The sequence below is a fragment of the Acanthochromis polyacanthus genome, chromosome 21, assembly GCF_021347895.1.
Source record: "Acanthochromis polyacanthus isolate Apoly-LR-REF ecotype Palm Island chromosome 21, KAUST_Apoly_ChrSc, whole genome shotgun sequence".
Taxonomy (NCBI): domain Eukaryota; kingdom Metazoa; phylum Chordata; class Actinopteri; family Pomacentridae; genus Acanthochromis; species Acanthochromis polyacanthus.
Window position 1 is genome coordinate 27,666,420 of NC_067133.1, and position 15,846 is coordinate 27,682,265.

Below are 15,846 nucleotides of genomic sequence, written 5' to 3' on the forward strand. Positions count from 1 at the left end.
TATCATGTACACATGTGCATTACAACATACACATCACAGAGTGTCTACAAAGGCACGAAACATTCCGTCACAGGCATCTGGAAATGTACAGTATAGTATTAAACTTCATGATGAAAACAACTTGTCATGGACTAGAAATCATTTTCAGTTTGCTATTTTACAATTTGTAGTTGAAGTCTTCTCTGTAATTTTGACACTTTACAAAGTCATCCTGTATGATTGACACCCCCGTTTTAGACTCTTAAAGACATCGTAGTCACAATGAAGGCCAAAGAATCCAGAAGTAAGAATCTCTTCATCAGTGTCATCTGATTTTTAAAGTATCTATGCTGTTTCTGTTCTCCTTTCAGATGAAGGCATTGACAAGGAGATGTTTCTAAGTCTTGGAGATTCGGCGAGACTTAATGTCTTGATTGCAAAAATTGGACCGAGAGTGAAATTCAGAAAGAGACTCAAAGAATACTTACAGGTGATGTGTTGCTCTTGTAGATTCCTTAAACTAACAGACCATGATTTCAAAACACGCTAACTTTTTCCAAGATTTATCTCTGGTTGACACTGCAACAGCTTTTATTGTTTTTAACATACAGAGTATCCACGGACTCATTCGGAGTTAGGGGACTGTTCTCGAATCATGTTTGTCCTCTTTATCCATAAGGGGTATATTTAAGTCTTGATAGTATTGCAAGAAAGATGCCCAAGTCTTTGTGAAATGCTGCTTGGTTTTTTCCTGAGTGTATGTTTAATCTTCTCTAGTTTCAGAAAGTACATAGTGTCCCTTATCCACCTTGTATAAATGGGAGAAGATTGCTTCTTCCAGTCGATCAAAATAATCCTTCTTGCAGTCAGAGTTGTAAAGGATATGATCTTGCAGGCCTTTCCAGTAATACGTCAATTTTGTGGCAACGCACCAAATATGGCACAGAATTACAATTCCAGAAATGTTTGTATATACGTCAAAAATGTTGAGCCAGAATGTGTGGGGTCACTGGCAAGACCAGAACACGTGAATATGGTCTGCAGGCTGGCCTTTACAGCAAGGACAAGAGGGGTCTGTGCTGGGGTATATGTTCACCAATCTCACATTGGTTAGATGGGCACGCAGCACAATCTTAAGCTGAATTAAACCATGACGTGCACATGGGGAGGATTTATGAATTAGTCTAAGACATGTACTCCACTTAATTCATCACCCAAATTAGTTTCCCATGGTCTCCTAATTCTATCAAGTGAGGGTGGAGAGATGTTGTAAATAAATTTATATAAAGTTGGTATTAAACTTCTGCTGACTGGAGAGAATGAAAGGATATGGTCTATGACATCATCATTTTGTAGGTCTGGGAAAGAAGTGAAGGATTTCTGGACATACTGTCTAACTTGCAGCTATCTGAAGAAGCTGTTGTGTTTTGGCAAGTCAAACATTTGCGATAATTGTGAAAACAAGGTGAACTTGCCCTCTACAAAGAGATCCTGAACACATTTCATGCCCTTATTACACTAAAAAGGAGGCGTCAGAGGCGGCTGGAGGAAACATGCAGTTTCCCAAATAGGCGATTGTACAGAAGACAACAGAGAATTTAATCAGCAACAAGTGAGACTTTTTAGTTTAATGCGCTACTTTGTTTGGAATTAAACTCATTTTAATGAAATGATTTGAGTCACACTACATTTATGTACGTTACATTTCACAGACTAAATGCTTCACAGAGTTAAACACAATCAAACTATCTGAGGTAAATAAAGATCTTTTACTTAAGTAAAAATAATAATAGTGCAAGTCCTACACTTCAAATAGAAGTGAAATAAAAGTATGTTAGTATTATCAGTAAAAATGCACTCATTTTATTTTTTTTACTTTGGATTATTATTTCTGACGAAGTAACATGAAGCAGAATTTAAATATTGTAGTTGACTGAAGTAGAGCTGATTTTACTTATTTTACCTTCTGTCAAGGGCCCTAACTTGTTGCATAACAGTTTATTATATCCTGACAGAGTTTCAAATCTAATTAAATGCAAACTAGTAAAAACAGTTGTCAGTGAAGTAGCAGAAAATTTCCCTCTGAAATGTAGTGGGGTCGAAGTAGAAAGTAGGATAAAGTTAAATAGTACCTTTAAGCTGTACTTAAATACAGTAGATGAGTGAATTTACTCAGCTACTTTGCACAACTTCTGCGTATTTTGGAGAATTGAAACGTGTGTTTAACGAACCTGCATTTGTAAAAGGAAGTGAAAAATGTTTTGGATTCCACAGTAGGAAACGTGCAGGTTTCCTGATTCCTGTTCTGATGTTTTCTGTTTCCACCAAACCACAGATGGAGCCCTGTCATTTTGTCCAGAATAAATTAGCTGAATGGGATCTCAGTGAGCTGATTCAGACATTTGAAGGTAAAGTTTTATATTACAGTTCCTCTTTGGCGATGGCATTCATGAAAACATTGCATTCAGTAACACCATATTAGTGATGTTTGCTATTATTGCATTGCAGAAGAAGGCATTGACAAGGAAACCTTCCTCAGTCTGGAGGAGTCAGGCAGCATCAATGTCTTGATTCCTCAGATTGGACCAAGAGTAAAATTCAGAAAGAGACTCAGAGAATATTTACAGGTAATACTGAAATTCTGAATACTCTTTTCACTCACATTTGTCTGCACAGCAGCTGTTTCTTGTGTGAAAAACTTGCTGTTCAAGCATGTAAAGCACAGAAACAATGAAAGGGACCTCAAACAAAACACTTTATATTAGAACAAATATGGGAAACCCCAGAAGCAATAATGACTGAACCAAGTACCAGTAAAGAACATCACATACCACATATAGTTTCATAAATAGGCTCTTGAAGTAAACCTTAAATTCACACAAGTCTCCACTACAGGCCCTGGGAACCAGAGACGACGAAACTCCTGAAATGATGGAAACAAACTCAGAGACCGAGTTCAGCACCGAAATGGTTGGTTCTGTGATCACACGTCCCACCTGAACAAAATCACACAAATTTAATTCTTTTAACAGAACAGGTGAGCAGCAGAAGAATGACACCACTCTCTGAAGAGAAAATCTAAAGGTGGCAGTATTATGGTAGCTTTGGTCAGCACGAGTAGAGCTGCTTCTCCTGTTTCCAGTCTTCATGCGAAGCTAAGCTGCTGGTTGTAGCTTCCAGCATTTGTACCATACAGGCAGATAGCTAATAACTGCATTTCCTGAAATGTCACACTATGAAGGAACTGATCTCTTTGTCTTCTGCTGCATGCAGGATCCTCCTGTTTTTCTGTGGAATCTGGAGTCGACTTCAGCACCTGACACGGAAAGTGGCATTGAGATGGTGAGACGTTATACTTATGTTCCTTTTAAGATGCACACATCATCAGATCCGAGTGTTTTGCAACATGAAAGTCTGGTTTTCTGTGCAGGGTGAGGAGCCGGTTTATCCCGGTGCAGCGGCGACCAGAGGACAAGGCCTGCTTGCCACCATAATGTTCATTTTGCGTCACCGTCTGACTGCAGCAGGTCGAAGGAGCTTACTGGCTCTGTTGAATTTTCTAGTCCCTACTCTGGCTGCTGAGTATCCATTTGACAAGATTCCAGGCATGTCTGCTGTGTTTTACTGTCAGAACTGTCAAAACTACATGGGAAAAATCCCTGAATCTGTTTGTTCACACTGTGGCATGTTATTTGACAAAGCAAGCAGCCTTCGAAGTGGAAACTTCTTTTTGTTTTCATCCCTGAAAGACCTTCTCAAAGACACCCTGAAGACCCACGGTACCAAGTTGTTAGCTAAAACAGTAAAACGTGGGCATGACATTGAAGATGTGATGGATGGGATGATGTACCAGAACCTGCTTGAACACGGAACGCTGGCTGCAGATGACATCACCCTCTTGTGGAATTGCGATGAGGTACCGATCTTTACCTCGCCGCAATACTCAATTTGGCCCCTTCAATTTACCATTAATGAACTTCCTTACACACAAAGAAAGGACACCGTGATAGTTGCAGGGCTGTGGCTTGGTAAAGACAAACCTAAGATGAATACTTTTCTACGGCCTTTCACAGACGAATGCTGTGGTTTAGCCCAACATCCGTTTCAGTGGACAGACAGCTCTGGTTCAGCTCACTCCTCAAAAGTCTTCTGCTTGGTTTGCTCCTCTGATGCTGTGGCGAGGCCTCTCCTGAGGAACTGCAAACAGTTCAATGGAGAGTACGGTTGTGACTGGTGTTTACACCCTGGCGTAGTGGTTGAAAAGGGCGGTGGAACCACAAGATCGTACCCATATGATGAAATGAAACAAGCAGCAAGGTCAAAGGAAATGTTTGAGGAAAATGCAAGACAGGCTGAAAGGTCCGATGACACACAGAACGGGGTGAAAGGGCGGTCTTTGCTTTCCAACCTTCCCTTGTTTGATATTGTGCTTGGATTTGTACCTGACTACATGCATTCAGTTCTAGTTGGTGTGTGCAAACAACTTGTGTGTCTGTGGCTGGACGAAGTGAACGCTACGAAAGTCTGGTATGTGGGTCAACACATTTCACAAATGGACTCACGCCTTCTCAGTCTGAAGCCGCCGTTAGAAATAGGGAGATCTTCGCGGTCACTGAGGTGTTATAAGTCTTGGAAAGCATCAGAGTGGCGAGCGTTCCTTTTGTTTTACGGTGTTAGTGTCCTGCCAGGTATCCTACAGCCCAGATTTCTGGAACATTTCTTTTATTTGTCATTCAGCATTCACAGGTTGCTCCAAGAATCAGTGTCCCAGCGTGACCTCCAGCTGGCTCACCAGCACCTGGTCCACTTTGTAAAAAACATGAAAGAGCTTTATGGTGAAGAAAACGTGTCCTTTAACTGCCATCAGTTGATCCATTTGTCTGAGAGTGTCTGTAACTGGGGGCCTCTCTGGGCAACGTCAGCGTTCACCTTTGAGAGAAACAACGGAAATTTAAGAGCGCTGCTAGATGACAGCGACTACAACCCCAGACATATTTACCAGAGGTTTGCCTGGTGGCAGCACATACCTGCACACCTTCATTCACTGGTTTTTAACCAACATGCAGACTTTGCAGAGTTATTAGCCAAACTCTCACCCTTAAACGATGACAGTGGCTCTTACAAGCCCCTTGGAGAATCACGACGTTTGGACATTACAGGATCCGTAACTCAAGCAGTAGAAGAGCTCTTAAATCAACCAGTTGTCTTGAAATCAGTTGAAGCTTTCGACAGCTTCACTTATGGAAACGCTGTATATCATTCGACCAGCAGCAAAGAGTCACACGGAGCAGATGCTGGTGTTAAACTGAAGGGAGGCTGCTGTGGAGACGTACAGCTGATGTTTCTCTTTAAAGAGAACTGTGTTTGTACATCCAGCTGCCTCTGCCAGGCTGTTCCCATCGTCGTGGTGCAGCTCTACTATGTCAAACCTGCTGCACTGTTCAGCAACACAAGTCCTCACGGCGCATTAGAGACGACCTTTGTACGAGTCGAAAGGACAAATCGGCACAAAGCTTTCTTCTTAGGGGACATACAGTGTAAATGTATGAATGTGGATGGATGGCTGGTGCCTCTGCCAAACACATACGAGCGATATTAGATAAAGGCGGCAGCAGGACACCAGGCTGTTTATATCTATCCAGAGAATCTTGATGTATTCCTCGTTTTTCATGGTGCTGTTTATTGTGATTAGGTTCCCTGGTGCACTGCCTAAAAAACATTCCCAAAGCATCAGGTTCCCACCACTGTGTTTGACAGTGGGGATGGTGTTCTTAGGGTTGAAGACTTCTCCCTTTATATGCCAAGTGAAGGCAACATCACTGTGGCCAAACAATAATGTAGCGCTTGCTCTCTTTATACTATAGAAGAGCAAGGCCCTGGGTCCTTGATAACCAAGCTGTTATATCATATCCCTTTGTCACACTAAGAGTAAATACACAATACTCAAATAATTAAAATAGCAAACATTTATATAGAACTGATTTTTTGGAAAAATAATAAAATAAAATGAAAATCAACCAATATGTCACATTCACATATACATATGAGCCCTTTATGAGTACCAAAGTAAACTAAAGCCGGCAAAAAAAATAAAAGCAAAGTTCAGGCCTGATTCCAGGGGTAGGCTCCAGTCCTCCGCTCCTCTCAACATACGTCAATAGGTAGAAAGCTCCTCGCCAATGTCCGTCCTCCTGCACTTGACTCCTCTTGTCGCCCAAGAGAATAACAAAAGGCGGCTCACACGTGTAGCTAGGAAGTCCTTGCTGTGCTAGTAAGGCTAACAGCTAGCCACTGCGTTCCGTGCGTCAGTCCGACGACACAGTTCATACTACACGGACGGAAAACGGACGAGCCGACGTCGGGTGGACGGTCGGACAGTGTTCTTCTCCCCCATGTAGCCGTTACTTTTACTACAAAGCTCACCACTGTCGGCTTTGCCTTTTTCTCTTGACTTTTCGTCTGCTTTCTCCCTCGTCCGCTTTCCTCCTCGTCCGCTCTCTTCTCACTTCTTCTTCTCTCACTCCTCCCCGGACCGCTCGATCCCCCTGCTGGCCATTTCCGAAAACTACACCAGTCTTCCCAAATTAACTGCAACATAACTGTTTACACACAGAACATGTTTAACAACACTTACCAAATAAATTTACGCTGTAGAAATTAAAATAACACACAATTTGTAAACATAAATAAAACATTGAACATTTTTGAATACCTGTTCTTTCATATAAGGAACAATGAAACTTAGAGTGTTACATCCTCCCCCTTCTAAATGTGTGGATGCCCTCATTCACTTTAAACCCCGTGTTTCATTTTAAAGAACGTATCAGCTGTGGTCAAACAAACCTATTTACCTATTTTGATTACAATACCCCTATGTACTATTGTAATAGGTTGATCTCTAGCCTTACCAGGCTCATCGTAAGTGAGTCTAACCACTGGCTTCACTCGTCTTTTTGGCCTAAGTTGTGGCTCTGGAATATCTCTTACATCTGAACCACTAACTGGTTCTCCTTCACTGGCTGTCTCTGATTCAGGACCCGTCTCCTCCCCAGCATCTGAGCCCTGTTCTTGATCCTCATCCTCTCCCTGACTGTCTCTTTCCTCATCTACATACTCCTCCCTGACAGGTGCAGGCTCCTCATCATTAGAATCAGGACCATCTCCTCTGGCTCTCTTCTGTAGGAGTCTATCCAGGTAAGTTTTGTATGTTCTGTGAGGTCTCTGAACACAACATTCAACTGAAGAATTGCTTGACAAGTCCGTGTCTTCCTGTTCATGGATGGAAGGCTGCAACACTTTCCTTCGTTTTTTCTGTGTGTCTGCTCTTGTCTTAGGTTTTTGAAACAACTTGGTCTCCTCCTCCACCTTTGGCATCCTCACAAGCTGTCCAATGGGCAGGAGATGATCTCTGTGGAATGTTTTTAAGCAGCCCTTTCCACTCTCCGGTTTTATTCGGTACACTGGTAGATTTGGTAGTTTCTCCACCACTTCATAAGGGACAGCGCTCCAACGGCTCTGAAGTTTGTGCTTCCCTTTGAGGCCAAGGTTTTTGAGTAACACTCTGTCACCTGGTTCCAGTGTCTGAGGAACGACTCTTTTATCATGGGACTTTTTGTTTCTCAGATGTGTCTTGTCAGCTGCAGCAGAAGCAAGTTGGAAGGCTTTTCGCAGGTCTTCTCTCAGTTTAGCCACATACCTAAGGTGATGGCCCACACCACTTCCATCAGGCGAGGTACCGAAACAAAGATCTACTGGAAGCCTGGCTTCTCTGCCGAACATCAGAAAATACGGTGAGAATCCGGTTGCGTCACACTTGGTACTATTGTAAGCATGCACCAAGTATGGGATGTGCTGGCTCCATTGCTTCCTCTTCTCTTGACTGAGGGTGCCTAGCATAGAGAGAAGGGTTCGATTAAACCGCTCTGGCTGCGGGTCACCTTGAGGGTGATACGGGGTTGTCCGTGATTTCCGTATTCCCATCATCTTCAGCATCTCTCGGATCAGACGACTTTCAAAATCCCTCCCTTGATCTGAGTGGATTCTTGCTGGCAGACCATAATGAACGAAAAACTTCTCCACTAGGATCTTAGCTACAGTCGGAGCTTTTTGGTTCCTAGCCGGAAAGGCTTGGGCATAACGTGTAAAATGATCTGTGATCACTAACACATTAGCTATACCTTTTGAGTCCGGTTCTACTGAAAGAAAGTCTATACAGACCAAATCCATTGGTCCACTGCTCACTATCTGGTGTAATGGAGAGGCTCTCTGACCTGGAGTTTTACGTGTGATGCACTCTCCACAGTTCTTTATGTACTGTTCTATGTCTACTGCCATTTTGGGCCAATAGACCCTGGCTCTGATTAGGTCAAGAGTTCGTTCTACACCTAAGTGCCCAAAATCGTCATGCATGGATTTCAACACAGTACTCCTAAACATCTCAGGAAGAACTAGCTGTGCGACCTCTTCGCCTGATTGCTTCTTGCTGAGACGATGGAGCAACCCATCCTTCAATGCTAGCTTCCCCATCTCTTTCTTAATCACTGCTAACTCTGTGCTAGCTGCAAGTTCCTGAGACCAACGGCCCCGCCTCAACGCCTGGATTGCTGGTCCTATCACTGCATCATTGGCTTGAGCATCTACAAGTTCTGAGCGGGTCAGTTGACCTAAAGAACACACATCTAAACGAGTGGGAAAAGCAAAGATATCTGGGATACTCTCAGGAGTAGCTCCTAGCTGTTCTACATATGTAGGTGATGCCGTGGTTGAGTTCTGCAACACAGCACGCTTACAGATAGACTGAACACCTGCCAGAGGTATGGTCTCCCATTCATCTGTCTCTTGTCTTGACAACAGATCTGCATCAACATTGTGTCGACCTGGTCTGTACAGAATGTCAAAGTCATATGTGGACAAAGAGGCTAGCCAGCGATGTCCAGTGGCATTGAGTTTCGCTGTGGTAAGCACATATGTGAGTGGATTGTTGTCAGTCCGTACAGTGAATCTGGCTCCGTATAAGTAGTCATGAAATTTATCCACGACTGCCCATTTCAGAGACAGGAACTCCAGTTGGTGAATGGGGTAGTTCTTCTCTGACACAGTTAACTTTCTACTAGCGAAAGCTACAGGCTTCAATCCCTCAGGATATTCCTGGTAAAGGACGGCGCCTAACCCGGACAGACAGGCATCAACATGCAGTACATATGGCTTGTTAGGATCAGCAAATGCCAGCACTGGAGCATGGGTGAGGCAGTAGATGATTTTGTGGAACGCGTCGGTGCACTCTTGGTCCCACCTCTCACCAAATGGCTCAGTCTCTTTGAGGTAAGTTTTCTGTTCTTTAGCAGATTTCTTGCCACGCTGTGTTGGAGCATAGCCTTTAGTTAGATCTGTGAGGGGTCTGACAATGGAGGAATAGTTGGCTATGAATCTACGGTAGTAACCGCAGAATCCAAGAAACGACCTCAAGGACTTCAGATCTGTGGGCTTAGGCCAGGTGGTGACGGCCTCGATCTTGGCAGGATCGGTTGCTACACCTTCTGCTGAGACTATGTGTCCGACATATTTAACACTTGGTTGACAAAATTGACATTTGTCAATTGAAACCTTGAGTCCAACTTCACGCAGTCTGTCCAGGACCTTCAATAGTCTCTCCTCGTGTTCCTCCAATGTCCTCCCAAAGACAATCAGATCATCCAAGTAGACCAACACCTGGAGGAGGTTCATGTCACCCACGGCTTTTTCCATTAACCGTTGAAAGGTTGCTGGGGCCCCTGTGATGCCTTGTGGCATTCTCTCGAATTGGTAAAACCCCAGTGGGCAGATGAAAGCAGTCTTCTCTTTGTCTTGTTCTTTCATCGGGATCTGATAGTAACCACTCCTTAAATCTAGCACGGTGAACCAGCGACTTCCGGATAGGCAGTCCAGAGCATCGTCGATCCTAGGAGTGGTGTATTGATCCGGAATGGTGCGTCGATTGAGGGTGCGATAATCGATGCACATACGCACTTTCCCACTCTTTTTCCTAGCGATCACAATTGGTGATGCATAGGGGCTTCTCGACTCCTTGATGATGCCAGCAGCTAGAAGCTCTTGGAGGTGGCGTCTGACATCGTCAATGTCAGCTGGGGCAAGACGTCGAGATCGTTCTCGGAAGGGTCGATCATCTGCAAGCCTTATGCTGTGCTCGACATCCTTAGCTAATCCCACATCCCACTCATCGAGAGAGAAGACATCGGATCTCTGTGCTAACTTGTCTCTGAGTCTGTTTTTCCAGCTCTCTGGTATTGGCGAGTCACCAAAGTCAATCTGGCTTGGATCAAACTTATCTGTTGGTTGTTCTGTTTTGGGGACGTTTGTTACGATGTCTGTCAGGAACAGATGACCTAGAATGGTCCCAACTGGAATGAGCACCTCTTTCAAAGACTCGTTCTGTAGCAGGAGGGTTACTTTACTGGAGTCCATTGCATAGCTCGGCACAACCATGGGCTGCAGCAGCACACCTGCTGGAAGGGGGTCAGTTGGGGAAACATCTAGCATCAGGATTTCTTTGTCTACTGGCTGACTGAACTCAACACTAGCATCAACAAGATGACTAGCCCCTGGGGGTAGCGAGAGGGAACTAGGCCCTAACCACTTCACCTGTCCAACCTCCTGATCTTCCTCCTCAATATCCAGATCACTGGATTCTGACTTCTCTGCAGTAACAGCACCCTGTAGGCTAAGTGTAGTGGCGGGGTCTTCCCCAGATATCTCCTCAGACAGTTTGGCTAAACGTTGGGGGAGGCTTGCCTTAGCATTGGTCCCAACAATAATGGGTGTTTGATCTGGACCTCTTGGGGTTGGGCAGATCAGAGCTAAAACTAGAATGGTTGCTGGAGTACCCACCACCTTCTTTGGAAACTCCATCTCAACAACAACATAACCTCTGTAAGGGTAGGTGCACTCAGACTCACTTAAACCCCAAATATCCAAACCCTCTACCGGGTGGATAGGAACATCTGGCAGGTACATGCTATACCACTGCTCAAAGATAATGGTCACCTGGGACCCACTGTCTAACAGAGCATCACATGGATGTCCATTAACTCTCACTGGCTCAATGGATGGGGGCCCTATTAAGCCTGGGGGGATATTTCTGGATCTCAGTAAATCTACGGCACTTCTCTTGGCATTACAGACAACATTTTTGGCTGCTTGCTCACCTGTAGTGGGCTGGTGGGCATCTTTGGCTTTTTTAAGAGACTGAATTAGCTTCTGGATGACTTTGCTTGGGTTTTCAGGGTTTCTGCATTGTCCAGCAATATGTCCAGGTTCACCACACTTGTAACAAAAGTACTCATCAGGGTCATTGCGGAACCTTCTTGAAGTATTTTGATCCGGACGCGATGTCTCAACTGCCATGACAGCAGCTGGAGTGTCTATGTGAGTCCTTTTGTTGTTGAGTTTTTGTTGCAGTCTTTTCACTTGTTTTTTCAGTGCTGCCACTTCTGATTCGGCCTCCTTCTCAGGTGCGTGCCAGGTCTCTGCAGGTGCTTTAACATTTCTTTCTGTTTCTGTAGGTTGAGACTTTGTCGCCATGGCTGCGAACATTGACTTTATTTCTTTAATATCAGCCTTTAAAGTTTGAATCTCAGCTTGTTTTCCATCGACGTCTTGTTTTACATGCATGGAATGAACTGATGGAGTCAACTTGGCACGAGAAGCTTCGTATTCTTCTTCACTGCGAACCTCACTTAGCAGTTCCAAGAAATTTGGAGGATTGTTTTTTCTCTCTCTTAGTCTCAGTCGGATTAACATGAGATCAGATGTCACAGCACCACGGAGAAGCTGCTCCACACGGGCTCGATCAATTTGAGAAACCGGCAATCCACCTTTCTGGATGACTTTGGTCAAAGAACGTTCCAGTCTCCTCAAGAAGTCCGACAGCTTTTCTCCTGATTGTTGCTGCATAAGGCGAAAAGAGAAATACAGATCATCTCCAGATTCAGCAGTCCCAAACGCACTTTCGAGAGCTTCTATGCAATGCTCTGGGCTGACATCAGGATCAGATAATCTGACTGCTTTAAGAATCTCCATTGCTGGGCCTTTAACACTTTCCATAATCCTTCTCCTTTTTTCTTTTTCAGGACAATCACTCTCGGCCACCATCAAGTTTGCTTGCTCCAACCAATGATCAAAAGATTCTTCACCGGCAGGGGTTGGTAACGTGCCAGAAAAGATGCGAAGACGACGATAGCTTCCACTCTCAGCCGCTGGTTTAGCTGCTTTGTCTAGCAAATCGCCCACAGCACGTAGAATAGCTTCGGTGGATGAAGGAGCTGGACTTTGACCAGGAAAAAGAGCCTGCACATCTTCTACTGTCTTTCCCTCAGCTTGCAATAAAGAGGTTAACTTAACACTAAAATCATCATCTGTAACTGCCTTTTCACTAATGATGACTATGGGCCATGCTTCTTGCCCTTCCCCAGGATGCACCTCAGGTGGAACATTGTCAGCCTTAATTTTCTCTTTGCTCTCACACAACACCATCAACCCCCTTAGCCTAGCACTGAACATCCTTCCTCTTACACGCACACGACCCAAAACTTTAATAGCTTCTAAAGCTTCTTCAATAGCTGCTATTTCGGTTGTTTCTGGAACAATCACCATTAGTGCTTGGTCTTCTTGGAGACCTTCACCCCTGCACCAGTTCTTCATTTCACTAACTAGCACAGTGTGGCTTTCCATCTTACACAAATCCTCCCTTAACAACAATAAAACTGTGTCAAAATATCACAAATCACACACTCATACTAACTAAACACAGTTCAAACTTAATTACTCTGGGTAATAACCATACACTTTTCAAAACAGTTATTCAGTTAAAGGGATTATGACTATCTTGATTAACAGCCACTATAACAAAAAAGAAAGTTTTAGAAACTAGATCCCAGCGGTGCCTCCATTTTATGTAGCGCTTGCTCTCTTTATACTATAGAAGAGCAAGGCCCTGGGTCCTTGATAACCAAGCTGTTATATCATATCCCTTTGTCACACTAAGAGTAAATACACAATACTCAAATAATTAAAATAGCAAACATTTATATAGAACTGATTTTTTGGAAAAATAATAAAATAAAATGAAAATCAACCAATATGTCACATTCACATATACATATGAGCCCTTTATGAGTACCAAAGTAAACTGAAGCCGGCAAAAAAAATAAAAGCAAAGTTCAGGCCTGATTCCAGGGGTAGGCTCCAGTCCTCCGCTCCTCTCAACATACGTCAATAGGTAGAAAGCTCCTCGCCAATGTCCGTCCTCCTGCACTTGACTCCTCTTGTCGCCCAAGAGAATAACAAAAGGCGGCTCACACGTGTAGCTAGGAAGTCCTTGCTGTGCTAGTAAGGCTAACAGCTAGCCACTGCGTTCCGTGCGTCAGTCCGACGACACAGTTCATACTACACGGACGGAAAACGGACGAGCCGACGTCGGGTGGACGGTCGGACAGTGTTCTTCTCCCCCATGTAGCCGTTACTTTTACTACAAAGCTCACCACTGTCGGCTTTGCCTTTTTCTCTTGACTTTTCGTCTGCTTTCTCCCTCGTCCGCTTTCCTCCTCGTCCGCTCTCTTCTCACTTCTTCTTCTCTCACTCCTCCCCGGACCGCTCGATCCCCCTGCTGGCCATTTCCGAAAACTACACCAGTCTTCCCAAATTAACTGCAACATAACTGTTTACACACAGAACATGTTTAACAACACTTACCAAATAAATTTACGCTGTAGAAATTAAAATAACACACAATTTGTAAACATAAATAAAACATTGAACATTTTTGAATACCTGTTCTTTCATATAAGGAACAATGAAACTTAGAGTGTTACATCAACATTTTTGTTTCATCTGACCATAAAACAGAAGACCAGAAGTCTTCTTCATTGTCCAGAGGAGCATTTGCAAAGGCCAGCCGGGCTTTTGTGTGCCTTATCTGGAGAAGTGGCATCCACCTTGGTCTGTGGAACCCAGCAGTGTGTAGTGTCTGTTGGACTGTCTGCCTTGAGATGTTGCCACCAGCAGGGTCTAGATTCTCCAGGATGGCCTCTGTGGTGATCCTTGGATTCTTTTTCACCTCTCTCACTATCCTCCTGGCCAGCAGAAGTATCCCTTTTGGCTTCTGACCACGGCCTCTGAGATTTTCCATGGTGTGGAGGGTTCTGTATTTTTTAATAATACTTTGCACTGTAGCCATTGCAGCTTGAAAACATTTAGATATGGTCTTATAGCCTTTTCCTGACGTTTGAGCAGTCACAATACACAGCCACAGGTCCTCTGAGACCTCCTTTGTCTTAAGTCTGGGTTATGCTTTCCACACGAACGTGATGTGTGGAAATGAGATGCTTAGAAATCCACTGGAGAGAACATGTGTGGCTTCATACTCGTCTGCTCCCAAACTGCACGGTGCAGTGTATCGCAAACACACGTCTACCACAGTACTGAACTAGAGTAGAAGAAGTTTGCCATTGGTTTACACCACTTACAACATGACATTTTAACGAATAGTTGCATTTCAGCAGTTAGTTTTAATTTCACGCCATGAATTGTGCCTAACTTGGTTGTCACTGTGATCTCTGTGTGATGAGTTGTATAAATACCTGTATTTCTGAACTTCTGCTGCTAGGAGCTCCTGTTCTTCCGCCAATTTCCACATCTCCGTCAGCATTGTTAGAAATGTTTGGAGGTACACACAAAAATTTTCCGCTTGAGAAGGGCCGTGTGAGGGGGCGTGGCTGCTAAAATGAAATAATACAGCTGTTCCCAATGAGTCAGGGTAATTAGGATGCTTTGGACTGTTTGGAATGGTATAGAACCTTGGATTTTCTCATAGATTGTGAGAGTTTGCAATTTGTTTGCAATCAGTTTATTGTAAATCTAAGCTGAGAAAATATTTTTTCCACAGTGATGCCTCTTGTACATATAAGAGTCAAAATCTGCTAAGGAGTAATAATGTGTAACAAATCATCTAGAAATTCAAATTCTTTTATTGATTAATCAAAGGACATTTTATTACACTTTGATGATTGCCTTAACAGTAGAAACATATGAAAAGATAGTAAACTAGGCACGTTTTTGACAAATGGCCTATCAACGTGGACCCATACGTCTCACAGATACCACCACATCTTATGTACATTATTTTTTTACAGACGGCGATCTAGTTATCATATGATCGATATATTTTGATCACAGACGGGCTGTTAGCCACAAATGATTTATTTTTCAGTCGGAAATATTTCAGTGGGTTGATTGATTGCAGAGAATGTTTCGTTGTACTGTTTTTTGTTGAGATATCCGGACTGACAGCCGACTTGATTTTTTGACGGACACAATAACATGCGTAAGGGCTGTAATTTCCTTTCATTTTTTTGTTAAATAAATATGCTCTTGAATCTAGTTAGACTTGTTTTTATTAGGTCAATATCTATGTTTTTCAGAATAAAGTTTGTTTTGTGGCAAATATAAATTGCAAAGCAGCAGGTGAACTCCAAATGTGGCTCAGTCGGAATTGTTACACTCAGCACCATCGTAATTCGTCAATTATGACAATAAAACCTTATTTTTCTCGAGAAATCATTAGAACTGACACATGGAATTGTTTCTATTATCTCATAACTCTATTATTTTGTCTAAACTATTTTTAAGGCACATTTTATCTATCTATATATCTGATGGACAGATTTCTATTTTTTTTAGGAATTCTGTCTCAGAAAATCTAATGTGACATTTTAGAATTTATTCTTTTAGCTGAGAGCCTTTTTGTCATCATGTGATTTTGTTTTTGCATGTTTGGTTGTATTTCCTTTAAATGACTGTATACTTGCAATTTCC

The 15,846-nt window shown here is 43.2% G+C and overlaps 1 protein-coding gene and 1 long non-coding RNA gene across 4 annotated transcripts; one reads left to right on the forward strand and one right to left on the reverse strand.

The window, feature by feature from the left end:
- The first annotated feature begins 601 nt into the window (after positions 1-601).
- On the forward strand, positions 602-5,650 carry LOC127531520 (uncharacterized). 3 transcript variants are annotated; one of them, XM_051941047.1, is made up of 5 exons: positions 602-2,387; positions 2,488-2,606; positions 2,875-2,949; positions 3,253-3,321; positions 3,410-5,650. In XM_051941047.1, the coding sequence occupies exons 1-5, from the start codon at positions 2,138-2,140 to the stop codon at positions 5,576-5,578; spliced, it is 2,682 nt and encodes an 893-aa protein (XP_051797007.1). In that variant the 5' UTR covers positions 602-2,137; the 3' UTR covers positions 5,579-5,650. The 3 variants fall into 3 exon arrangements, with proteins under 3 accessions (XP_051797007.1, XP_051797008.1, XP_051797009.1); XM_051941048.1 differs by having other exon boundaries at positions 602-2,606; XM_051941049.1 differs by having other exon boundaries at positions 2,488-2,949.
- Positions 5,651-5,930: 280 nt separating this feature from the next.
- On the reverse strand, positions 5,931-13,955 carry LOC127531529 (uncharacterized). Its single transcript, XR_007938668.1, has 2 exons — positions 13,497-13,955; positions 5,931-6,383 (listed from the first exon to the last, which is right to left on the reverse strand). It is a non-coding gene; the product is annotated as an uncharacterized LOC127531529 (long non-coding RNA).
- Positions 13,956-15,846: the final 1,891 nt, after the last annotated feature.